Source organism: Xenopus laevis, chromosome 5L, assembly GCF_017654675.1.
Source record: "Xenopus laevis strain J_2021 chromosome 5L, Xenopus_laevis_v10.1, whole genome shotgun sequence".
NCBI classification, from domain to species: domain Eukaryota; kingdom Metazoa; phylum Chordata; class Amphibia; order Anura; family Pipidae; genus Xenopus; species Xenopus laevis.
This window is the reverse complement of record NC_054379.1, coordinates 113,862,260-113,887,958: the sequence shown is the minus strand read 5'-3', so window position 1 is coordinate 113,887,958 and position 25,699 is coordinate 113,862,260. Positions and strand designations below refer to the sequence as shown.

Genomic DNA, 25,699 nt, shown 5'->3' with positions numbered 1-25,699 from the left:
GGACATTTTAGGTTAGGTAGCTTTGCTGGCTAGTAATCTACCTTCTACTGCAGTGCTCTGTATGTAGCTGCTGTGGGCACTGCTGCTGATCTCTCATCTGCTGACTGCTGCCTGTAACCCAATAGTCCTTGTAAGGACTGCTTTTATTTTCTTTTTTGTTTTTTTACTTTGCTACTATAAGAGCCCAGTGCTATTAGTCTAGCTGTGTTGGGGAGTGGGACTGGTGTGCTGCTCCTAGTAGTTCAGCACCAACCAGAGTAATTTTTTTTTTTTAATATACATATACATATTTTTTTATTTTACTTATCTTACTGTTCTTTAACGTGTCCAGTGCTGTTTGCTGTTCTTCATAGTAGTGCACCAATAGTAGTGCACTTGCAGGCATTATTTGCCCAGTGTGTTCTTCAAACAACTGCCAGCTAGCTGTGTGAGCTTGTTCACATTCTGTCTAAATATCAATAATAATACCGTCTCCAGAAACACCACCTGAGTGACGTTTTTCAAGCAGCAATAATATATTCCGTATCCACTGCTGTAGTGTATACGTTGACCTTGCAGGCATTGTTTCAATTTGTTTGCCCAGTGTGTTCTTAATTTTCAAACAACTGCCAGCTAGCTGTGTCAGCTTGTTCACATTCTGTCTAAATATCAATAATAATACCGTCTCCAGAAACACCACCTGAGTGATGTTTTTCAAGCAGCAATAATATATTCCGTATCCACTGCTGTAGTGTATACGTTGACCTTGCAGGCATTGTTTCAATTTGTTTGCCCAGTGTGTTCTTCATTTTCAAACAACTGCCACCTAGCTGTGTGAGCTTGTTCACATTCTGTCTAAATAATAACAATAATAATTCCGTGTCCGTAAACATCACCTGAGTGATGTTTTTACAGCAGCAATAATATATTCCGTATCCACTACTGTATACGTTGCCCTTGCAGGCATTGTTTGCCCAGTCTTTAACCAAGTGCCACCTAGCTGTGTGAGCTTTTTCACATTTCGTGTCCAGAAACATCACCTGAGTGACGTAGTGTGATTTCTGCCCTTTACAGCACAAAACGCAGCGCTGTGTCAACAATGTATTTTTTAGAAACATTTTTGCCCTTGATCCCCCTCTGGCATGCCAGGTCGTTGCACCCTTTAAACAACTTTAAAATAATTTTTCTGGCCAGAAATGTCTTTTCTAGCTTTTAAAATTCGCCTTCCCATTGAAGTCTATGGGGTTCGCGACGTTCGCGAACCGTTCGCATTTTTGGCCGGAAGTTCGCGAACATGTTCGCGAACATTTTTTCCGACGTTCGCTACATCCCTAGTTCCTAGGGATGCCATGGTTTGAAACAATATTGTGCACTACTAGCGACCTTTCCATGTAACACACTGACCCCCATTGCATTTGATGCATACAGATATCAGAGTTTGTGTTGTCTTATCATGAAATATGTACACAAACTTTGACTTACTAACTCTGTGAAGATACTACAATCCTTGATTGCACTGAGATCTTGCTATCTTGTGTGTTCCCACGTACTTCAGACCCTGAATTGCTTTATGGTTTTATGAAGGCTCAGCTTTGACAGCCGCCTTTAAAGATAGCAGCCTGCTGTAGTACTCCCCAAGCATATATATGTATATACCAGCTGCCTTACATGATCTCTTAGGAACCTCCACTACTGTAGGACATGGTGAAGCCTGCCTATAAACAGGGGACTATACTATTGCAAGGGAATTCACAATTACTTTGTCTGTGCCCTGTTTAATATTCAACACATAGGGGGTTATTTTATTAAGGTTTGGTCAAAACTCGCATTTTCAGGTTAAAAAAAACTAAATTTTTGATCCTTGATAAATAACCCCATAAGGTTGAAATGATAGCATGTGAATATATACTTCCTGGAGACTCCAAAGAAACATGCAGTAATGATGAAATAGAAGGTGGTCCTGCTCTGCATGTAAGCTGAATCAATGCATGACATCTATTTGGTGACATACTTTTTTAGCATGTTGGCTTGTGGGAGTCAAGAATAACAACTCACCTCTGTTTTTTTTTTTACAAATTCAAGCATGTTAGAACAAAAGTATGTGTATTATAACAATGACTTATTGGTGCTAAGCTTCACAAATATACCCTAGAGTCAAGCATTCTCCACCAACTGGAACTTTTTTACCTTCTAAATCTAGGGTATAGCAAAAGACTCACTATTTACTGAGCAAAGTCTAAGTAAATCACATCCATTGTCATCCCAGAATCGAGGTCCCTGCATACCTTCTCATAAAAAGAAATTAAGTTAGTCTAACAAGATCTTTTACGCATAAAAACATGCTGGCACAAACTTGTAGTATTATGACTCACTAAAACTTGTGTACTATAATAAATAAAAGTACCCCCTGTTGCAAAATATGAGGATATTAGAAGTCACCTTGGAGCTCCATGACCTGTATAAAAACACTTGGGGGCAAATTAGTTTAGGTGCCATATGTTATCAAATGTAGGGGGGAAGGAGGGTATCCCAAAAAAAAAAATCGATATTTTTCAGCCTACCACCCTGTAAAAGCCAGCGTTTTTTTGGGATTTTTTTTGACAAACTCCTATCTACTCCATTGCACTTCGCCAGGTCTGAGGTGGAGAAGGCAAGTCTGGCGATAGAGGTAACGGTCAGTAAAATCAAAATATTAGTGAATTTGTGTAGTAACGCTCTTTCGCCAGAGCAAAAATTCACCTGGCGTTAGAGTGCGAAGTTGCGCCAGAGTCTATCTCCTTTAGTAAATCGGCGAAGTGCCGAAATGACGTCACGCAGGCGAATTTTTGCCAGCGTTTGCCACTTCACCCTTTAATAAATTTCCCCCTTTGGCCTACCATTTCATAGCAGGGTGTCTATCCCTCACCATATACTGTATATATATATATATATATATATATATATATATATATATATATATATATATATATATATATATATATATATATATATATATATATGAAACTGAGCTAAAACTCTAATTGCATCTACTGCATGTGCCACATTTATCATTTGCTGCAGTCATTGTGGTCTGGTTACTCCACTGACATGAACACTGCAATTATTTACACTGACTGCCTTTTTTGCAGGCCTGTTAATTTCTTCATAAAACTGTGGCAGTCTTCGAAACAGGAGCTTGCCAGTTTTGTGATAAGCGTCTGATCTTTGATATGGATTTCTTTACTTGTTGTGCATAGTATTAATATCAACTTGGCTATTACTTTGTTATAGCATATTAGCTTATCTGGTTTCGGTTATCGTCTCTCACACCCATACTCAATGCAGTTTGCAGAAGTGATTCATACAATGCTGGGGCTATAGAAGGAATGCCATTAGGGCAATATGCTGACAAGCACAGTATTCTATTCACAGTAATGCTATTTGTAATAATCTTACTTTGTGTGTTAACTTTTAGGTCTCTGTAATATTTGCAGGATAAATTTGTTATTTTGAGTTGTGTATAAATCCTTTTGAATAATAACCCAGTGAAATGTGTGTGCTTGGGTCTGTGTATTAATAAAAGGTGGCTATAGCACATACAGCCTTCTCGCATGTCAAGAACATCATCACTAAATCATTACAAGATTTAAAAAATACTGATAGAACCTGTTATATATGGAAAATAGCACCTTTTGACCTCTGCCACAAGTTTTTCTGATAATCAGGCAGATCCATGCTGGTCACATCATTCTGTACACATAGACATAGCTGTTGACAAAGGATTCCGGCTGTTTACTGAACTGCTGAAATTAGACAGTAACATTTAGGCACATGATTATATGCACACCTTAGTGACTCACTGTTGAGAGCAATCACATGTTTTTACTTACTATTGCCTTTCTGCTAGCTGTTCTACCTTCACAGAACAAACAAGGGTCATTGCTGCCCCCCAAATCATATGCTAACCAACCACTTACAGAGTAACTGCTGTCCAACTCTCAAAGAATTGCAATTCTTTTAATAACAAATAAAAAGGATTAATAATGTTAAAATTCACATATAAAACCTGTTAGACTAATGACAGCACATATTCCTTCACATTCCCACTTAATAGATCAATTGGGACATTGGATGCTAGACTGAACACATTTTGGTATTTTCTAATGAATGGCAAAAAAGTTTGGTCAAATTTCTTAACACCCTAGTGAAGTAAATCAATTCATTTTTTTAATTGAGCTGTACTGAAGAGTTTGTGTTTTTGTGGCAAAGAAAGTGTCATGCTGTGTCATCCATTTACAATAGTATCTTAATGCTAAAATTATTTTTGATTTACTGTCCACATAATATCTCTCCAAATGTGGATATAGTGCCTCCAACTGCATAGTTCTCGGGTAATGTTCTGCTCAAGGCAAAAACAGCTAAAGGAATTATTTTGTATTTCTATGCCTCCTATTTGGAAGCCTCCTGTATCAATAGTTTGTTTTCACTTTATTTTAGTATATAACATATATAAATTAGGGTGTTAAAAAGAATTGTGTCTTCCATTGCCAGTACTCTATACAACCATTGTACTTTCCCTTTGTGCTTATCTTTGAGTATGTTAATAACAATAATAAGATGATGTGTAGGACGTTCTATTTTAAAAACAATTTATACAAACCACCCTGCCAGTTTGGTTCCACCCAGTATAGCAAGGGAGTGGAAAAGAAATGTCACACTGATAGGGAAGTATGAAAGGCTTAAACAATAAGTTACCAGTTCAAATACTGGCATATTGGCAAATGCATATACACAGCTAAACAGAACCACATTGTGTTATGGCAGAATGCAGTGGGGGTTTAGTGCACTGCACAAATGTGAAACTGATTCTTTATAATGATATGATAGCTAAAACTGGCCATACACTGGTGGTTATTCTTATTTGTGTTTAACCAGTAATGGCACTGTATTCTAGACTATGCTTAGGGTTTATACCCGAAATGCATTAGGTTTTTTGTACCAAAGCAGCTACTCATGTCTTTTACAAATTAAATAATGGACTGTTTTTAACTTAGGAAAAGGAGTGCGCATTTTTCCTTTTTTTTTAAATGGCACTTCATTGCCCCATGAGTCAAAATAATAGGTCCATCAGGCTATATTGTCTATCAAGTCAATGATATGTGTAAATGGTCACTGGTCACCTCATTTTTCACCCACAATACAATGGCCTGCTATCTGGCAAATACAAGTTATTTTTAAGTATCCAGGTTTGCCAGCAATATCCAAGTGCAAGAAGTACAGAACTATGCAGATTCAGTATGAATTTCTGTTGGCCAGTTGTATGTAATACTTATTAACACTGCTGCAAACTCACCAAATCTTAAATAAATCCAAATGATCATTTTTGATAATACAGATACTCAGAAACTGACAACAGTGCATAGTAAATTTGTGCATGAAGCCAGCTTTCATCGGAAATCATTCCACTCAATCTATGCAACATGGGAAAACTATGCATATATAACATAATATTATGTTGGTCCAAAATTTCTTCTCCTAAACCACATCCTTTACTATGCCTGCAATGAAAAGCAAATTATTTCATTATCTGTGTTGTGTTTTCTCCCTTCAAGCAATTCAAGCACACATTTGCATATGGTTTGCATCGAGTGGTCTTCCCTTAGCACACAATGGAAAGCAAATACTTGGGTTTTTAATTAAACGTTTATGCTTAAACTACAGGTAAAACAAAGAACAATACAAACCATTAAAAGGGAAGTTGTTATTGTGCCAATATTTTACATTGTTCTATAAATATACCTTATAGAGGCCAGAGACTTGGCCTACACTGGTGTGAGTCGTATAGCAGTTCTTTAATAGTGCTAAACAGCCATCATAGCTATTCTTCCCACAGATATCATGTTGTCGATGTTGTAACAAATATAATATATGTTTCCAAAATATTAAATCTAAAGGACAAATATCTAGCTGCCTCCCTTGTATTGATTCTCTTCACATATTCTCCCTATACTGTACCTCCAGCTTCATTGTCCCATCTCCAGTCACACCTCCTCCCATAATTGTGTGCTAGGGGCCATTAACGTATTGCTTATTCCTAAACACTAGGCTGGTTTGGCAACTGTATCAACCTCGGGTGGCACCTTACAGTTTATAGTGCTGGTTCCTCATCTTAAGACCTACCTAATTTTCGATTGAACAATTAGATTTTTGCAGCGCATGTTTATCTAAGACTACATAAAAATTGAACTGACCCATGGCCCTCCATTAATATCATCTATGAAATCAGTGTAATGCAAAGAGGTAGGCCTAAAAGATACTAGTTCTAGTTTCTATATTGCAGAAGGCAATTCATCAGGCAGGGTCACTTATTATTTGCCTCATTTCCTTGAAAGGGTATATTATCAATTAGAGAAATGAACAACAGGAAGTGATGACCTGATACCCGTAACTCAGATATTCTTACTAATATCAAGATATGAAATTAACATGTATCTGTTATCTGCTATCTTAATTTCAAGTGACTCTCTTTAATACCAACTATGTTTCTGTCACCTTGACAAATGACCCCATTGTCCTTTAAACCCTTACATATTGTGCTGATGTAATGCCAAATGCAAACCATAAAGATAGTTTAGTTTGTTAGTTTCACAAAAAGTGGTTTCGGCTCAGCCCACTTAATCTTAAAATAACAAAGGTGTGAGGACATACCTGCTAACCGCAACAAGTATATATTTCATTTAACCATTTTATTTCCAGAACTGCAAGCAGCACCTTAATTTATTAACCCAATTCTGTCCATGTAGTACATGCTGAAGTCTGCTAGCTGAATACCAACACAGCTCAAATTACAGTTGATTATATGTTTTTAGGTGTGTTGTTAAATGTTTTAAACAGCAGCTGGAGGGCCTCAGGACAAACAACTGTGCTGGAAAGTCTTGGATATTTAAATGAGTACTGCTGTATTAATGGGTACAAGTTCTTTGAATGAGGTTAACTTGTCTAAAATTTGGACACCTCCGAAAAAAACTGCTAAGGTCCTGGAGTCTTCTGGATAAGAGATCTTTCCATAATTTGGATCTCTATACAATATAATTTAAACATAAATAAACCCAATAATATTGCAATAAGGATTAATTATATCTTAAGATGGTCACAGACACAAAAATAAAGTTGCACGAAAGTGAACGATTGTCTGAACATGGTGATCGGTTCTTTAGTCAATTGGACAGTTTAGAAGATTTCTGTTGGCTAATGATACTATCTCTGTATGTATTGCCGATATCAATGGGTGACTATAACTAGCATTTGTCGGACATAACTTTCGTACGATTGCTGTCGTGACCAGAACATCGCCTGATTTGTTCTTTTACTGTTGTATTTAATCTGGTTAGTTGCAGGTCGGGAGAGTGTGCTGTACAATCGTTCATACAATATGAGGCTAGAATCTGCATGTTTATGGCCAGCTTTAGTTAGGATCCAATATAATGTGATACTGTATTTTATTATTACAGAGAATAGGGAAATAATTTCTAAAAATTTGAATTATTTGTTTAAAATGGAGTATATGGGAGATGGCCTTCCTCTAACAGAGCTTTCTGGATAACGTTTCCAAATATCAGGTCCAATACCTATACCACAATAATTTCTTGGTCTTCAGTAAATGTGTTATGCACCATTCAGTGCCTAGCTTTCTATAGATTTATTAGAAAGCAAGACAAAACTGTTCTTTCAGACCCACAGCATTATCACACCACAGAATTATCTGCTCCCTTCTGCAACCCACTACACAACAACCACCCAAAAGTTAACTCATATTGTGAACCTTTCACAAGTGGACCATCCACAGGCCTCTCTTCTCCCGTAGTAGAACTATTTTGTTGTGTTTCACAGATGTACCCATGCTATATTTTTGCAAGACCCCTGGCAACATTCTGATTCACAGAGAAGAAACATTTAATTGGTTACAAGTCTATTCACATTGAACTGCTGATGTCCCTTGAGGTTTGGAAACACTGAATTTGTTTCTTTTTTTTGTGCTGATGGATGAAGACACACGTGGCTATAGATAGGTTGCCTTTGTGTTCTCTAAACACACCACAATTTCTCTTCTATGACTTTCTTTTTTCTCACGGTCTCTGAAAAGGTGATATGTGTGGGACTGGTTCTGTACAGGTGCAGATCAGATACTGAGGAAGAAGGGAAAACCTTTTCTTTCTTTCAGTTTTCTCTGTACTCAAAGGGTCTTTCAGTAGAGCTTGGAGTAGCTCTCAGTCAGATAACTCAAGGTTTGCTGGCAGTCAGTGGGAGTCAGAGTGTGAGAAAGTTAGTCAAGCAAAGAAATGATTAAATAATAAATGGTTTACAGTACTCAGGCAAAACATTTATTTTAGGGGAAAACATGAGTTGGAAAAATGACTTTGGTCATGGTTTGTAAGTACATTTGGACAATCTTCAAACATTTTCTTCACAAGAAGGGTCACAGACGCTAATGTCCTTTAGAAAATTAAATATAAAGCTTATTCAACTAGTATACAATAGTTTTGCATTTAAAACATAGATAAAAATAACAGAGCAGGGCAGCCACAACTGTTATTTAATGTGTTGAATACTAGTGAATTAGTTTGATATTGGGGGCCTTTTGGCTCATAATAAAATCCCGTTTGCATAATGCAGTCCTGCCATTACACTTTTTGTGGTTGCTTCAGATTGCTACTATTATTACACCTAAGTACCACACTTATGTCCTGCTCTATTTTTCTTATTCCTTTTTGTTTTGCATCTATTTAAATCACCAACATAACTATTTAAATTAGTTGTTTTCAAGGTTTTTATTTTTCATTGTGAGTGTGATAATTTGGCAAATAAAAAAATAGTTTTATACCCTTTCATTTTGACTTAAATACTATATTGTAGATTTCTGTTTCATTTATTTGACTTTGATTTATTATGATGTTATGGCTTGCTTTATTTTTGGCAATGAAAGCAGGAAAAAAACGAGTTTTTTTAATATAACTAATCCTTTATTGATAAAATATTGATTTATATTGTGGTAATGGTCCTTATGTCCTTTTCCTTGTGTGATATAACATTGTGGAAAACATGAACGCTGATACTCTAGCTGTGTGCCACAGACACTCTCTCTCCTTTATTCTTGCTTCAGTCTTATACAGAGCTAAAGATTACTCACTATGCTCTACATACAGTAATGCATTCACAGTCAGTATCTATCCCAACTGAGCTTACAATTGACATACATCGGTTAGTTCTGAAATTGTCTTAATTTGATTAACTAAAGGGCTACTAAATGAATAAATCAATAGCAACAACATTTGCATTTTAAGTGTTAATGAAGAATGTAAAGGGGGTATCTTCAATTTTGCCCCCTTTCTTTCTTTGCAGTCAATCAGCAAATAAAAAAATGATTTGTTTCTATCTTGTTGAATGTCAGTTTTTGTCCAATCATCATCCAAGCACATTCCACTTTCTACATGAAGTGAGTGCATTATTTACTTTCCTACTACTACATGTATGAGGGCTGATATCTTAAAAGAACATAAAGCAGGATGGACACAGTGTTGGAATACATGCAACAGCATTCATGCTTAAACACTGGAGTATTAAAATGGTCACAAGGTGGCGCTGTGAATATTGTTAATGTATAATTGCAATGATCTTTGCTGTTGTTTTTCTGCACTCTGTTGTTTTTCTTTTCTATCCACCATATTGGTTTTGATCTTGCACACTGTTAAATGTGCTCTGTATTATCCCTGAGTGATTCACAAGTAAATCCTTTCCCAAGTTGCTGTGCTGAGTGTTCCCTGTGTGATCATCATAAAGACCACCTCTGCCAACAGGTTATGGGCCCAGGCACAATCCAACTCAGTGAAAAGACTGACACAAGGAATCTTCCAGAGGTTCTGTGAACTACAAAGCACAAGTAAGAATCACAGCTTATACAAGGAAGTGAGGCAGACATGGCTAGCAGCTCAGAACTTAAACTAGCAGTGGCTAAACTGAATAATGAGAATTATCAACTGTGGAAGTTTAAAGTAGAAATGCTGCTATCCAGAGATGACTTGTGGGAAGTTATAACTACAGATAGACCAGATGTTAATCACCAGGAATGGGATAAGAAAAACAGACAGGCAACAATAAGTCTGTTAGTGGAAGATGAACAGCTTATTCATATAAGGCATCAGAATACTGCTAAAGGCATGTGGGATGCATTGCAAAAACTGCACGAAAGATCCAGCCTGAATAACAAACTATTCCTGCTAAGGAAACTATACCAGATGAGATTAGGTTCAGGAAAAGACATGCAGGAGCATATAAATGCAATGTTGCAGGTTGTGGCACAACTCCAGGCAATTGGAGAGGATATAAAAGACAGCCACGTATCAGCCATACTTCTGTGCAGTTTACCTGAATCATACAGTGCACTGATTAATGCCCTGGAAACAAGGCCTGAAGCTGAACTAACACTAGAATTTGTCAAAACCCGGCTCATAGATGAATACATGCGCAGAAAGGAGCAAACATTTGACAATACAGAAAGTAATACTGATGCAGCTCTTAAAGCCACAGACACAAAGCTACATAAGAAAGAGAGCAAAGTTTGCTTCAGATGCAAGAAACCAGGACACTTTAAGAAAGACTGTTCAATATGGAAGGCAGAGCAAAGGGCAAAATTTCCAAGAAGTTTTAAACAAACAGTCAGAACTACAGTGAATGACAATGATAGAGATCAGTGGCACGGAACTTTTAAAGTAACAAACACCCTTTCAAACCAGAACTGGTATATAGATTCAGGAGCAACAAGTCACATGACAAGCGACAGAAACTTCTTTACAGAGTTTGATCCAAATAACAAAGAAACTATTTACCTTGCAGATGGAAGTAGCACTACAGCTGAAGGAATTGGGCATGGAATTCTTATTTGTCACAATGCTGACGGACACAGATTGCCTATACCAATAAAGGATGTGCTATATGTTCCAAAACTAGAAGGTGGGCTCTTATCTGTAAGGAAACTGGGATCCAAAGGACTTATCACAAAATTCCAAGGTGACAAGTGTACAATCCAGAATGGAGAAAAGGTCATCACAACAGCCATAGTGGATAAGCATCTATATCGACTGGACACAGTAAAGGAGCAGGCAAGACTCTGCACACAGGGGCACAACAACTGCATTCACATGTGGCATAGACGTCTAGGTCACAGACATCCAGATGGCATACAAGAACTGATTAGGCAGAACCTGACAAAAGATCTAGTATTGTCAGCCTGTCCAACTTTCGTGAGATGTGATTGTTGCATCAAAGCTAAAGCTACAAGAGCAACTCCTCCAAAGGTGAGCCAGAACAGAGCTTCAAAAACGCTTGACCTTATACATAGTGATGTATGTGGTCCTATGCGAGTGCCCACACCAGGAGGTAATAGATACATAGTGACTTTAACAGATGACCATTCAAGATACACAGTCACATATCTAATGAAAAACAAATCAGAAGTGTTTGAAAAACTGCAAGATTATGTGACAAAGGCAAGTAACAAATTTCAGAGAAAACCACTTGTGTTCAGAAGTGACAATGGCGGAGAATTCACTGGACACAAAATAGAGAATTTCTTAAAACAGCTTGGGATAGAGCATCAAAAGACTGTCCCATATACACCAGAACAGAATGGGGTAGCTGAAAGGAAAAATAGAACCCTAACAGAAATGATCAGATGTATGCTGACTGATTCAGGACTATCTGAAAAATACTGGGGTGAAGCAGCAATGACAGCTACTTACCTGCAAAACAGATTGTACTCCAAATCTGTCATGAAAACACCATATGAACTGTGGCATGGTGAAAAACCCAGTGTTAAACATATCAGAGTTTTTGGGTGCAAAGCATTTGCTTACATTCCAGAAGAGAAACGCAGCAAACTGCAAAATCGGGCAGTGGAAGGTATCCTTGTTGGATATGCAGAAAATTCCAAAAGGATACAGAATTCTGGATCCAAAGATTGACAAGGTGGTGATCAGTAACAGTGTAACATTTATTGAAGACCTAAGAGATGGTGTAATGACTTCACTAGAACAAAGACGAGAAAAGGTGAAAGATACTGAACAAGAAACATGTACATCTCCAGAACAAATAGTTGAAGTTGGCACTGAATTTGACACCACAGATGAGCAGACACAACCAAGCACTGACAATGAACCAAGGCGTTCAATAAGAGAGAACAAGGGCAAGCCACCTGTTCGACTTTCATACAAAGCAAATACAGCCTGCATATGTGAACCTACATGTTGGAAAGACGTATCACAACTTCCAGAAGGGGAAGCCAATAAGTGGATAAAGGCTGCTGAAGAGGAGATAAAATCTCTGCATAACAACCACACCTGGAAGCTTACAGAACTACCAACAGGAAGAAAAGCTATTGGCTGTAAGTGGACTTTTAAAATCAAGTATAACACTGATGGTACAGTTGAGAGATACAAAGCAAGACTAGTAGCCAAAGGATATTCTCAAAAATATGGAGAAGACTATGATGAAACATTTGCTCCAGTAGTTAAGCACACTACAATTAGGACTCTGCTCACTGTAGCAGCTGCAAAGAAAATGCAGATAAAGCACTCTGATGTCAAAACAGCCTTCTTACACAGCGAGCTAACAGAAGAAATCTACATGGAACAGCCACAGGGATTTGAGAATCCACAAAAGCCAGACCTAGTATGCAAACTCCAGAAAGGGCTCTATGGCCTCAAACAGGCAGCTAGAGCATGGAATATGAAAATTAATGATGTGCTCACAAAAGAAAAATTTCAAAGGAGCAAAGCAGATCCCTGCTTGTATACTAAGAAACTGACTGGTAGGTGGATCTTTGTACTCATATACGTGGATGATCTGTTAGTATGCTTTGAGGAAGAAGGGGATCACATCAAACTACTACAAGCTCTAAATAAGGACTTTGAGACCAAAGACTTAGGTGACATAAAACATTACCTTGGCATACAGATTGAAAGAGAAGAAGATGGCAGTTATCTTCTGAACCAAAGTCACAAAATACAAGAAGTAATTGAAACTTTTGGGATGAATGATGCAAAACCAGTTAACTCTCCTATGGAAACAAATTACTTAAAGGAAATGAACAATGAAGTTGATTTGCTACCAAATAACTGTCAATACAGAAAAGCTATAGGAAAACTGCTTTACATTGCTACAGTTGCAAGACCCGACATCACTACAGCAGTGGGATTTTTATGCAGAAAGGTGTCTAAGCCAAGTCAGATGGACTGGAATGCTGTAAAACGGGTCATACGTTACTTAAAGGGAACAATACATTTCAAGTTAAAGTTGCCTGCAAGGGGCAAATGTAACCTGATTGGATTTGTTGATGCTGACTGGGCTGGAGACTCAAGTGATAGAAAATCTACTAGTGGACACTTGTTTCTACTCTCTGGTGGACCCATTAGCTGGACCAGGAGAAAACAGTCAACTGTGACACTTTCTTCAACCGAAGCAGAGTATGTTGCAGCAGCACAAGCAAGTCAAGAGTTAATTTGGCTAAGAAAACTGTTAGCAGATTTGGATCAAAAGCAGATGGAACCCACTCAGATGTTTGAAGACAACCAAGGGTGCATTGCACTTGCACAGACAGAACGAGTCAACCCAAGAACCAAACATATTGATGTAAGGTATCATTTCCTAAGGGACTTGCAAGAGCAAAGACAGCTTGACTTAAAATATTGTCCAACTGAGGACATGGTTGCAGATATGCTTACCAAGCCTCTACATGCAAAGAGACACTTGGAACTGTTAAAGAAGAGTGGATTATCAGTTTAAGCCTTTCACTGTTGAGAAGGGGTGTTGGAATACATGCAACAGCATTCATGCTTAAACACTGGAGTATTAAAATGGTCACAAGGTGGCGCTGTGAATATTGTTAATGTATAATTGCAATGATCTTTGCTGTTGTTTTTCTGCACTCTGTTGTTTTTCTTTTCTATCCACCATATTGGTTTTGATCTTGCACACTGTTAAATGTGCTCTGTATTATCCCTGAGTGATTCACAAGTAAATCCTTTCCCAAGTTGCTGTGCTGAGTGTTCCCTGTGTGATCATCATAAAGACCACCTCTGCCAACACACAGAACTTGAAAGAGACCTTATATTCACATTGGTGTGCAGTTGCATACATGCGTGTAATAACACTGCTTGTGTAATTACTCTGTTCTGTAATGTTTCTGTATGTGTAATACGTTTCATCTGGAGCAAGCATAATCAGCTGAGTAACAATAGTGCAATGTGTTGGATGAATTGGGTGGATAATATATATATATAATTAGCCAGAGTAAAAAGATTGTCAGCTCGATGATTTGGCTATACTTTAATGAAAGCAATGATTAGTGACTAATTGGTACTCTATGGCACAGAATTGAAGCCTAAATGCTTCATTAATTAAATGGGTATGACCCTTATCTGTGCCCTAATTTCACAGCTCCTTATTTAAACAATAAGTTAAAGTTAGGTCCAGCCGTTTAACTCCATCACTATGGAATCGCAGTTGTGTTTGTATACAGAAACCATAGTATATTTGTTGTGAGATCCTATCAGGTTACCAAAGCCATTTATTGAATGGGTGCTGAGGAAACCAGGGCAGCAAATTATATTACCTTTTCTCAGTTATCTTTTTGGCTCACACCCCTTACATATCTAAAGCTGAAGTCTGAGATTAACTAATTAAATACAGATCTAACCAACCACTTCCTGCAGGACGGAAACTCATTAAGACATTCAATATGGTACATTTTCATGTACACTCCTGCACCTTAATAATTCACTTGTTCAAGCCAATGAAATGAACTGCTAAGCACCTAAATTATCTACTTTTATTTGTTTAGCTTAGCAAAGCTAATCACTTTTAATTGCATATGAAGTTGGGATGCAAATTTTTGTAACTGAAGAACTAACTATACAACATTTAACTTGACAGTGGCACCAACAGGACAGAAGTATTAGCCCATGGGCATCAGAGTAGATTTATAGTTGGCAGTTGCACCCCTCCTTGTTGCCCCCAGATAAATTTATATTTTAGTCACAACCATTTTAAGCCTCCCAACACATCTACACCCTTTTCACTTAATTTTATTATTATACTATAAGAAATATCTAATTATTTAGCCCCATGTGGCCCTCGGGGATCACAGAGCAACAAGTTAAATAAGTAAAAAAAAAGGATCTTATAGACACAGGTCATCTTAAATACAATGTGCTTTGTGGTTGCTAGGGTCAGGATCAGGGTCTAGTAACCAGAAAGCAGGTGTTGCAGCTAGGTGTTTCACTGTTATGATTTTATACCATTTATCTCTTCTCATTTCTCCTTTTGTATTCTGTTTGCCTTTCACACTTTGGCGTGTTATCTTTGGACAGGGACCCTAGTAACGAGATAACAGTTTAAATGGAAAACCAAAAAAAAGAGATTGCAGGAAAGAATTCAGACTCCACAAATTAAAAAAAAAATTAAGAACAGTTGAAGGTTATTTTAGAATACCACTTCCTAAATCAGAGATGCCCAACTCTTAAAGGAAAACTATACCCTCTGAAAAATGTAGGTCTCTATAAAAAGATATTGCATAAAACAGCCCATATGTAAATCCCTGCTTCATGTAAATAACCCATTTTCATAATAATATACTTTTTTAGTAGTATGTGTCATTGGTTAATCCTAAATAGAAAAGTGAAAATTTAAAAAATAAGAGCCGCCCCCTGGGATCTTAGGATTCGCGGTGCACAAAAACAAACCAAACAAAGCATACATGTTAGATCACATGAGCCAATTAAAAGACAAAGTTCTGTGTTTTGCTTCCACACTTCCTGTTACAGTTAGAGTTTCATTATTTCTGGTCAGGTGATCTCTGAGGCAGCGCACAGACCATCACGAAATGGTGGTTCAAGGCAAGAAGATGTGAAAGGGCAATATTTGCTTAAATATATATTCCAGTTTGGTAAGATTCTTTAATATACCACTTAATATGATATAAACTATCTGATGCTTAAGTATTCATTTTGGGGGACCAACATTACTATATGCATCAAAAATCCAAGAAATCGTGTGAGTATATACCCCAAAGGGGGAATCTTGAAGAATATCACAGTGGTGGGTCTTCTGCAATATAGCTCTCCAGGCACCATTTTTAAACACTCTGTGGCTCAGAGCCGGGCCACACTGGGCCAACGCGGCGCTGGCAGAGTGTGCGCATGCGCAAGTTGATGCTGGCGCACATGCGCGTGTTAACGCCGGCGCACATGCGCAGAAGCGTCGATCGGCGTGCACACATGCGCAGAAGCATCAATCGGCGTGCAGGAAGACAGGGAGTGAGAGGACCGGACATGGGGTAGGCGACAGAGCAGGTATGTGCCTGGCGCCCCCCCAGCTTTGCGCCCTAGGCACTTGCCTACTCTGCCTACCCCTAGTTCCGGCCCTGCTGTGGCTCTATGGGCTTCATTATTTATCTTAATTAAGACAATACTACTCTATGTGTCCGGTTCCTTTTTCTATTTTCGATTTTCTGTTCAACATATTTTATGAGCCAGGGATCCCCATAAGTCATGTGTGAGGGTAAAACCTCCTCATATCCTGTAACTGTAGGAAAAAAGGGTCCCAGCTATATTTAAATCAAACGTAAGTTAAGTAACATAACGTAACGTAAGTTTGTGGCCAATGCTGCACAGCAGTGGAGCTATGGTGTGATACAACAGGCCCTTCTGCCATCACCCTATTTGTTTTAGGGCACATGCTTAGATTCGGGGAGATTAGTCGCCCGGCGACAAATCTCCTTTTCTTTGGGACAATAAATCTCCCCAAACTGCCTCCTGCCGGCTAGAATGTAAATCGCCGGTGGGATAACACTCGGAGCAATTTGTTTTCCAAAATTGCCCGAAGTTTCCTCGTGAGGTAACCTCGGACGACCGAGCGATCCAAGTGCCATCCTGACTGTGATTTACATTCTATCGGGAGGCAGTTTTGGGAGATTAGTTGTCAAAAAGAAGAGGGCGCGACTAATCTCCCCAAATCTGAGCGTGTGCCCTGACCTTATTGTATGTATGTGCTCTAACTGTATACATTGTAATCATTTGATGTGTTAGTAGCAACTTGGTAATCAATAAAACAAGCATGAACTGAATTTCTTGTAACTAATGCCACTTTACCTAAACCTTGTGTTAAAGTTAAAGGAACAGTAGCACCAAAAAATTAAAGTGCTTCAGAAACACAACTATAGTTTATATAAGCAAGCTGCTGTGTAGCCATGAGTGCAGACATTCAAGCTCAGGATACACAGTATTTAACAGATAAAGAATCCCATTGTATACTCACTACAGAGCTTATTTTTTATCTGCTGTGTAACCTGTGCCTTTTCTCCTTTTTCAGCTTTAAATGGCTGCCCCATGGCTACACCAGAGCTCATTTATACAAACTATTGTAAAGTTTCTGAAACAAACATGTCAGTTTTACCAGTGCAGCACAACAGTATGTTATATTTTCATTACTTTAAGGGTAGAACTCCACTGGCGATTTTACCTGCGATACCTTCCGTTCCGACGCAATGAAACAGGCGTCACGTCAGGTGTGCCAATCTAATGTAAGTAATACAAATGTCGGTAGAAGCTGATTGCATCCACCCAATTGTCAGATGAAGGCTCAACATGCAGCGTTCACATCCGACAGTCGTGTAGTGTCGTGTCAGATGCAATCAGCTTCTACGTGCGACATTTGTACTACTTACATTAGATTCGGCACATCCAACTTGACATCTGTGATTAGTCTCATTGCGTCAGAACGGAAGGTATCGCAGGTAAAATCGCCCGTGGAATTCTACCCTTAAAGACGTTAATGTTTTGGTGTAACTGATCCTTTAAAGAGTTACATATGTGTGAATGCAGAATGGAAAAGTACTGTAAATGTTCCCTTTTCTGCCCTAATAGAAATGTGTCAAGGTGGGTGTGAGTGCTGATTTCTGCATTGTTCCTATATATCTATGAATACTGGCCTTGTGTCTAGTTCCCAACAATATTAGAGGCATATACAGTAGATGGTGGCAAATAGACAGGGAGTTCTTGCTTTTCAACTGACTGAATACAAAGTGGAAATGCACCAGCATCACACTCCCTAAAATCATTAACACATATTTGTCAATACACAATGACAGCCCAAACCAACATTCATTTGCATGCATTTGGGACAGTGTGTGATTAAGAATGCCAAAAAATTATGATGATCATCCCTTAATTGGGTTTGATCATTTTTACCAATGTATTTTCAGCATAGGCACAATCAAATCTTTGGCAAGTGAATGACTGTCACTGTTGCCTAAAATGCCAGCGTATTGCAATGGCCATGTAGGTTATTAACCAAAGACTTCACTTGCAGATTTTTATCCTAATAATACTAGTGTAGAGTGTGTCTCTTAATGGCCATTCCCATAGTGCACTCTCTAATTAACTCATTAGCAGCAGCATCTCTTATGCTACCATCATGCGTGTTGCAATGTTGTTGTTATAACATGGTATTTCAATTGTGTGTGACTTTGGAGGCGGGGGTTGTTAAACAGTGAGCTGATAATGAATTAATCCTCTCAAGTCCCAGTTATGTGTTACTGTAACTATCTGTGTTTTCCACACACTCCGCTGCCCTTTGTAGGCAATGAGATAATTGCTTTGAGAGGTGTCAATGAGAGCAGGCGCCTTTGCAATTTTCAGTTCTCAGTATCTCTTCTGAATCCACAAGAAGTGTGCGGTGGAACAGCAGCTCTCATATAACTGTTTGTTTAGCCGCTTCCCCTCTGAGATGGGTGTGAGACACACAGGGTGCTGCAACACTCCATACAAATACCCACAAGCATTCTTACTTAAAGGGACAGCAGGACTCTGCATAGTGTCAAAAGCTACACCTTTATTGTTGTATTATTAGAACCTTCAAAAGGGGATGTGCACAAGTCCAATATGAGTACTACCAAAGTAAATACGATCTCAAGACTTACAAAAAAAGTGATATAAGCAGGAGGGCATACTCACAGCTCACCCCAGTCCAAGAGTGCATGCAGGGCAGCCATCAGGGGGGGACAGGGGGGAGAGTTGTAGGGGGCCCCAAGGGTAAGGGGGGCCCTGCCACGCCACACTTACTTGATTAGCCGGGCACCCCATCTTTCTGAGAGCTGCTAACTTCGGAAGGCATGAATGTTTAAGGGGCCCTGGCCACCAATTTTCTGATAATGTGGGGGGGGGCCCTGGCCAATTTTTCTTTTCTCATGTGGGGTCCTAGCCACCAATATTTTTTTAATGGGAGGGCCCTGGCCACAAATGTTTTTTTATGGGGGGCCCTGGCTACCAATATCTTTTTATTTTTTAACATGTGGGAATCCTAGCCACCAATATTTTTTTTTTTTTTTATTGTATGGTGGGGGTGGGCCTGTGGGGGTGGGGAGGGCAGACCTGTAGGTAGGGCTTGCGGTGGGTGCAGCCCAGGAAATTATGTCGTATGGGGCCCTACGATTTCTGATGGCGGTCCTGGGTGCATGCACATAGTAACACAACCATAGCTGCGAGTTCCTCCAAACAATAAAGCAGCAAATAAAAAATACAAAATATTTATTGGGACATATTAATAAGAGGCCTAACACATTTTGTGCCTGTTGGCAGCCTATGAGTAAGTGCTCCAACATGCACAAAACGCATTAGGCCTCTTCCCAATATGTTCCAATAAACATTTTGTATTTTTTATTTGTTGCTTTATTTTTTGGAGGAGCTCACACCTATGGTTGTGTTATTAGAACCTTCCCCTTGTTTAGTTAACATTAGCCCTGCTCATTTTGCTAACTTAATATTGGTGAAATTTCCTATATTTAAGGAAGAAGACATTGTTACTTATACAGGCAGTGCTGTACAGTAAAACAATACAATCAATAAAACAGGTGATGCTCATAATAATAATTACATGACATGAGAGAATAATAAGAAGTAAGAGAAAGAAGGTCCCCCTGTCACAAGGCTTGCTATTTATGTGTATTAGAAATACTGATTGCAGTACATCAACGTTTTGATACTGTTCCTTTTGTTAGTATTTTTAAACACATCATAACTTGAATCCACTCATATGTTTCAGTTGCATGGATGGAAGAGTAATGGTGCTCCGTTGCTGTCGCACGTCTGAGCTGTGTGTGTGTTCCAGCGATGCAGGGAGCAGTCCTCTTACATATAAATTGTACTGTAGCCTTGAAACATTTGCTTGCAGCTCGAGGGCGCCACCTATAGGCTACGGGGCGGATAAGCAATAAGCAATAAGCCCGATCTATCTCGCACGGGGGAGTGGTTTTCCCAGGCTTCAGGGCAGCAGCTGCTATTTGCTTTCTCCCGGCATAATCTAAACCATCTCCCCCACCCTCTCCCCACGCATATCCAGCCGCCTAACCTCACCCGCAGCAGCCATAAAACATCCTGGCACGTGCTCCAGCCTCAGCAGAGCCCTCCGGAGTCCGACAGGAATGAGCCTGCCCCCACCCTTACCCCTGCCTGCCGCTGCCACTTTTAAAGGGACAGACACTCTCCTTTGAAACCACATTCGCTTACGAAAAAGTGTGCGCAAATAAATATTAAGCACGCACACGTTACACATATGTAAGGCAGAATGTAAATAATATATTATGTATAAAAATAGCTCTGCTGCTGGGGAACCCAGATCACCCTGTCTGCTGTAAATTCTGTGGCAATTCTACAGGCCAAGAAGAGTGCCATTGAAAGTTTATGGATAGCTTTCAGAACTAATAGTGATCTCATTGAATTATATTCTTTTGATATTGTTTTAATGGGCTAAACTATAACTATTGGTGCGATATCCAACGGGTACCCTCCCCTGTACCCCCAGCTCTACAGCTGGGGGTACAGCCTAATGGGGCTACTAAATTAAAGCCCAGGCGGGTTTTGAAAGTACAACTTGCCAAGGTATGGATTTGGGCTACTTCTTGGGCTGTTAGCTGGTTTGTACTTTGGAAACCAGCCAAAGTTTTTTCTTGCCCTAATGTGCCAAGCCTGCGTCTCCCAATGCATGTTGGGTAATGTAGTTTTTGCTTAATAATTTGCCAACTGCCAAGTTTAATGTAAGACTACAATACCCAGCGTGCAATGGGACTGACTTGTGTAGAAGTCAGGAGTAACCAGATTTTGGGCTCTGTCCCTTAAGCTGGCCACAGACGTAAAGATCCGATCGTACAAATTAACGAACAATCGGACTTTCCCATCTCCCAACCTGCCACGAACCGTTCAGATCAAATAAAGTAGTAAAAGAACAGATCAGCCGATATTCTGCCCCTGACAGCAATCGTACGATAGTTATGTCCGACCAAAGCTAGTGACAGTCTCCCACTGAAAATCGTACGATCGGCAATACATGCAGAGAAATTATCGGCAGCCAACAGAAATTTTCTAACCTGTCCGATCAACCAAACGACCGATCTCGGCCGGACGAAAAATGCTGGGACTCTCCTCGATTCGTACGATCTGATCTTTGCGTTTATGGCCAGCTTTGGTCTCCCGTCACTCTAAAGCTGGCCATAGATGTACAGATTTTCAACAGATCCAATCCACATCGTGAGACCAAGATCTTCTGAGAACCATCGTACGAACTTTCGAACTGTCCATCAACTAAAACGACCAATTTACCAGGAAAACAAAGGGGAGCTGCCTGCTTGGCCCTGCAAACATCCATAGATTGTACTGGGACCGACAAAGATTTTTTAACCTGGCCGATCAATTTCCTGGCAGATGTCGGACGAAAAATCGTAAGATGTTCGATCGTTTGAATCCCACTAACCGCACGATAATTTGACGAATCGGTCGGGCTGCGCTGAAATCGGTCGTTTCGCAAAGAAGAATCGTCGCGTCTATGGGGGCCTTTAAACATTCTCGCATTTTTTGGTGACTTTCCTCATTTTCAGACAATTTTGGGGCAAAAATCTACTGGCCACAAAAATGTCTAGAGGTTGACCTGTTTTACCAATATTTACTGAAATTGTATATTTATTAGGGCCTTATGGGACCCCTACACCTCCTGGGCCCCCCTCTGTACTTAAGCCCCTGGTGATGGGTGAATCTCTCCCATTTTTGCTTCATGGAAACATGAAAAAGACGTATTTTCATATATATTCTTTATTTTTTAGACTTTTTTCGCTGCAAATATTCCGCTATTTTTGGGCTACTTTTCAAGTGCCTCGTGGCTAGTTTTGGGCTGGTTTTCCAGCTGACTTTGGCTGGTTAGACCTGGCAACCCTGCACTGCATTTTCCTGAGAAATGGGATTTGATGATTGCTTCCAATTAAAGGAAAACTATACCCCCCAAACAATGTAGGTCTCTATTAAAAGATACTGAGTAAAACAGCTCATGTGTAAAACCCTGTTTCATGTAAATGAACCATTATCATAATAATATACTTTTTTAGTAGTATGTGCCATTGGGTAATCATAAATAGAAAATTGCCATTTTAAAAAATAAGGGCCGCCCCCTGAGATCGTAGGATTCACTGTGCACACATACAAACCACATGTAAGGTCACATGAGCCAATTAACAGACAGAGTTCTGCCTTTTGCTTCCTCACTTCTTCCTGTTACAGTTAGAGCTGTAGTATTTCTGGTCAGGTGATCTCTGAGGCAGCACAGATAGAGTCACGAAATGGTGGTTCAAGGCAAGAGATGTAAAAGGGCAATATTTATGTAAATATATATTCCCGTTTGGTAAGATTCTTTAATATGTCATTCAATTTGATATAAACGATCTGTTGCTTAAGTATTCATTTTGGGGGTATAGTTTTCCTTTAAGTACAAAATAAACCGGACAAATACTACTATTTATAATCTCTCGTGTGCATCTTTAAAAGTAACCTTGCCATCACCGGCAATACTGTAGCCCTTCATTATAGGGCATAAACCTAAAGCCGCCGATTTGATCTGCAACCCGCTCTTTCCCATCAAAGGGTTAATAGGTCGTTTCGTTTGATTGACAGCGAGTTGTGGAAGGAACGCCTCCCTTGTTCTTTAGGGTCTCTCATTGGCTTACCTTGCTCACGCCCTGTAGCCAATGGCCTGGCGCAACCCACGCGTGTGCCTGTCTCCTATTGGCTGAAAGTTACTGTGGGAAAGAAAGTTTGGGAAGTTTCACACGAGCCGCTCGCGTGCGGTTAGCGCTATATAAAGAGGGAGCCAGGCCGAGGGCAGCTCAGTATCAGTCAGGGCAAGCGGCCAAGCGGTTGGTGCGGGACATTAGCACACTCTCTACCCAGCGGACACTCTTCTTTCATTCTACTATTGGATTGCCGATTGCATTCTTGCACACACTCATACATATAACCCGGCCTTTTAATACATTGTTGTTCTGTTTGTGGACCTATTGCGCTTTGAGTGCAGAAGATGCCGGCTGATGTGATGGAGAAGAACTCTTCATCCCCAGTGGCTGCCACCCCGGCCAGTGTGAGCAATACCCCGGATAAACCCAAAACTGCCTCCGAGCACAGAAAGGTAAAAGCCGCGTGTAGATTCAGTATGTGGGACTCATTGATGCTGCGCGTCCCCCACAATATGAGCGCTCACTGTCTGCTTCTTTCTTGCAGTCCTCCAAGCCCATCATGGAGAAGAGAAGGAGAGCCAGGATCAACGAGAGCCTCGGGCAGCTCAAAACCCTCATCCTGGATGCGCTCAAGAAAGATGTAAGTTGTGCGCTGCCTGTACCATTGGAACTATCACCTGCCTCATCCAACGACATATTTCCAACTACCCCTATGTTTGTGCGACCACCCCTACATATCCATATATTGTCCCCAGTCTGGCTTGTGTATCTGTCCTATCACTGGCCTCTGTGATCTCCATGGGATCAGACTATCACCTGCCCCGTAGTCCCACGTTCAGTTGTCAGTAGCTGCTGAATTCCGGAACCCACCAACTCCCGGGGAAGGGGGGGACCGAGTTCTGTCAACACTTTTCATTCCTTAAAGTGATAAATGTAGTGTGTGTCCCTTGTGAGTGGTGGCAGCAAGCCTGCTCCTGTGCTTTGCCGGCTTTTACATTATGTAAGTGTCTGTGTGGGGTTCCCCCTATTAACCCCATTGTTCTTTGCCCCTGCAGAGCTCCCGGCACTCCAAGCTGGAGAAGGCAGATATATTGGAGATGACAGTGAAACACCTGAGGAACCTGCAGCGGGTGCAGATGAGCGGTAAGTGCGATGTGTACTAATAACCCCCCTCCTCCCCTTCGCTCCTTCTCTGGTTGATCTGTTCCAGACTTCCGCCTGCGGTTTGGATGGCATTCAGCTACATTCTACTGGGCTGGCTCTCTCCGGCTTTCCCACGCTCCCGGCTTATTTATAGTTCCAGTCTGAAGCTCGTGTTACTGCGCTGGGGAGTGGGAGGGGTGGGAGGTGAGAGGATCAGACCAGCAGGGAGTTAGCACATGTTGCAATCCTGGGTGCTGAGCACTAACTAACTCCTTATACCCAGTCATTCCCCCCAGATAACCTACATAGTATGTTCCATTTGTGTTGGAAATAATATGCATACATAGCAACTGTCCCTTTTATACATTCATTGGATCACAGAGTTAAAACACAGATCTTTTCTGTCTGCTTTGATGAAGTGTTGCTATGAGGCAGTATAATAATGTTCTGTTATCTTCTGTTCTCCCTTTAGCTGCACTGAGTACAGACCCTTCAGTACTGGGCAAGTACAGAGCTGGATTCAGCGAGTGCATGAATGAAGTAACCCGATTCCTGTCTACCTGTGAAGGGGTCAACACAGATGTCCGGACCCGACTCCTGGGGCATCTTGCCAACTGCATGAACCAGATCAATGGCATGAACTACCCTACCCAGCCCCAGATGCCTTCTGCAGCCGCACCCCACCCTGCCTACGGACAGCCCATGGTCCAGCTCCCAGGAGCAGCTCCACAGAGCAGCCCAGCTCCCATTGCGTGCAAGATGGGTGGTCCACCAGTCGAAGCTGCCAAAGTGTATGGAGGCTTCCAGCTTGTGCCAGCCCCAGATGGACAGTTTGCCTTCCTGATCACAAACCCAGCTTTCCCTCACAACGGATCTGTCATTCCTGTCTACACCAACTCCAATGTGGGCACCGCATTGCCACCTTCAGTGTCTCCTTCAGTAATGCCATCAGTCACAATTGATTCTGTTTGGAGGCCCTGGTAAAGGGAAATGACTGTGGGACTTGTGTTAGCTGGAACTTAGTTACAAATAGTAACCCCCTCATGCGGTAGTGAGAATTCTGATGCACTATATCTGTATATATAGGAAATGTTCATATTGAATTGTATCCTTGTATTATAAGATTAATCAGATTTCGTTTTGTACACAAAATAATACTATTATTTTGATGCCAAAGACATGGAATGCTCTTAAGTTGTTCTTCCTATTTTGTGGAAGTTTTACTTGTATGTAATAAAAATGCACATTGTATTTTCTCTTATTCCTAAACGCTGAATTTGTCATTTGTGGATTTTGCCCTTTTCTATTTAATTGTCAATGCAGGGGTTATTGCATTCAAATGAACATATTTTTTATATAGCTCAGGCATCTTGGATCCAAACTCCTCTTTATATTACAGACCACACCCATGTTATTATAGGGGTTACAGCTCTGTTAAAACATTGTCATAATAGTCACCCAACCAAACAATTGGGGCCATATAGTACTGATTGATGT

General features: G+C 40.2%; 1 protein-coding gene across 1 annotated transcript; it reads left to right on the top strand.

The window, feature by feature from the left end:
• Window positions 1-23,230: 23,230 nt before the first annotated feature.
• Window positions 23,231-25,463, top strand: hes1.L (hes family bHLH transcription factor 1 L homeolog). Its single transcript, NM_001087927.1, has 4 exons — window positions 23,231-23,511; window positions 23,604-23,699; window positions 24,115-24,202; window positions 24,675-25,463. The coding sequence occupies exons 1-4, from the start codon at window positions 23,404-23,406 to the stop codon at window positions 25,184-25,186; spliced, it is 804 nt and encodes a 267-aa protein (NP_001081396.1). The 5' UTR covers window positions 23,231-23,403; the 3' UTR covers window positions 25,187-25,463.
• The last annotated feature ends 236 nt before the right edge of the window (window positions 25,464-25,699 follow it).

Bases quoted from the DNA above. Each gene is read 5' to 3' on its own strand.
- hes1.L (NM_001087927.1), top strand. From the start codon at position 23,404: ATGCCGGCTGATGTGATGGAGAAGAACTCTTCATCCCCAGTGGCTGCC. The intron at 23,512-23,603 runs GTAAAAGCCGCG...TCTTTCTTGCAG, and splicing joins CTGCCTCCGAGCACAGAAAG to TCCTCCAAGCCCATCATGGA. The intron at 24,203-24,674 runs GTAAGTGCGATG...TTCTCCCTTTAG, and splicing joins GCAGCGGGTGCAGATGAGCG to CTGCACTGAGTACAGACCCT.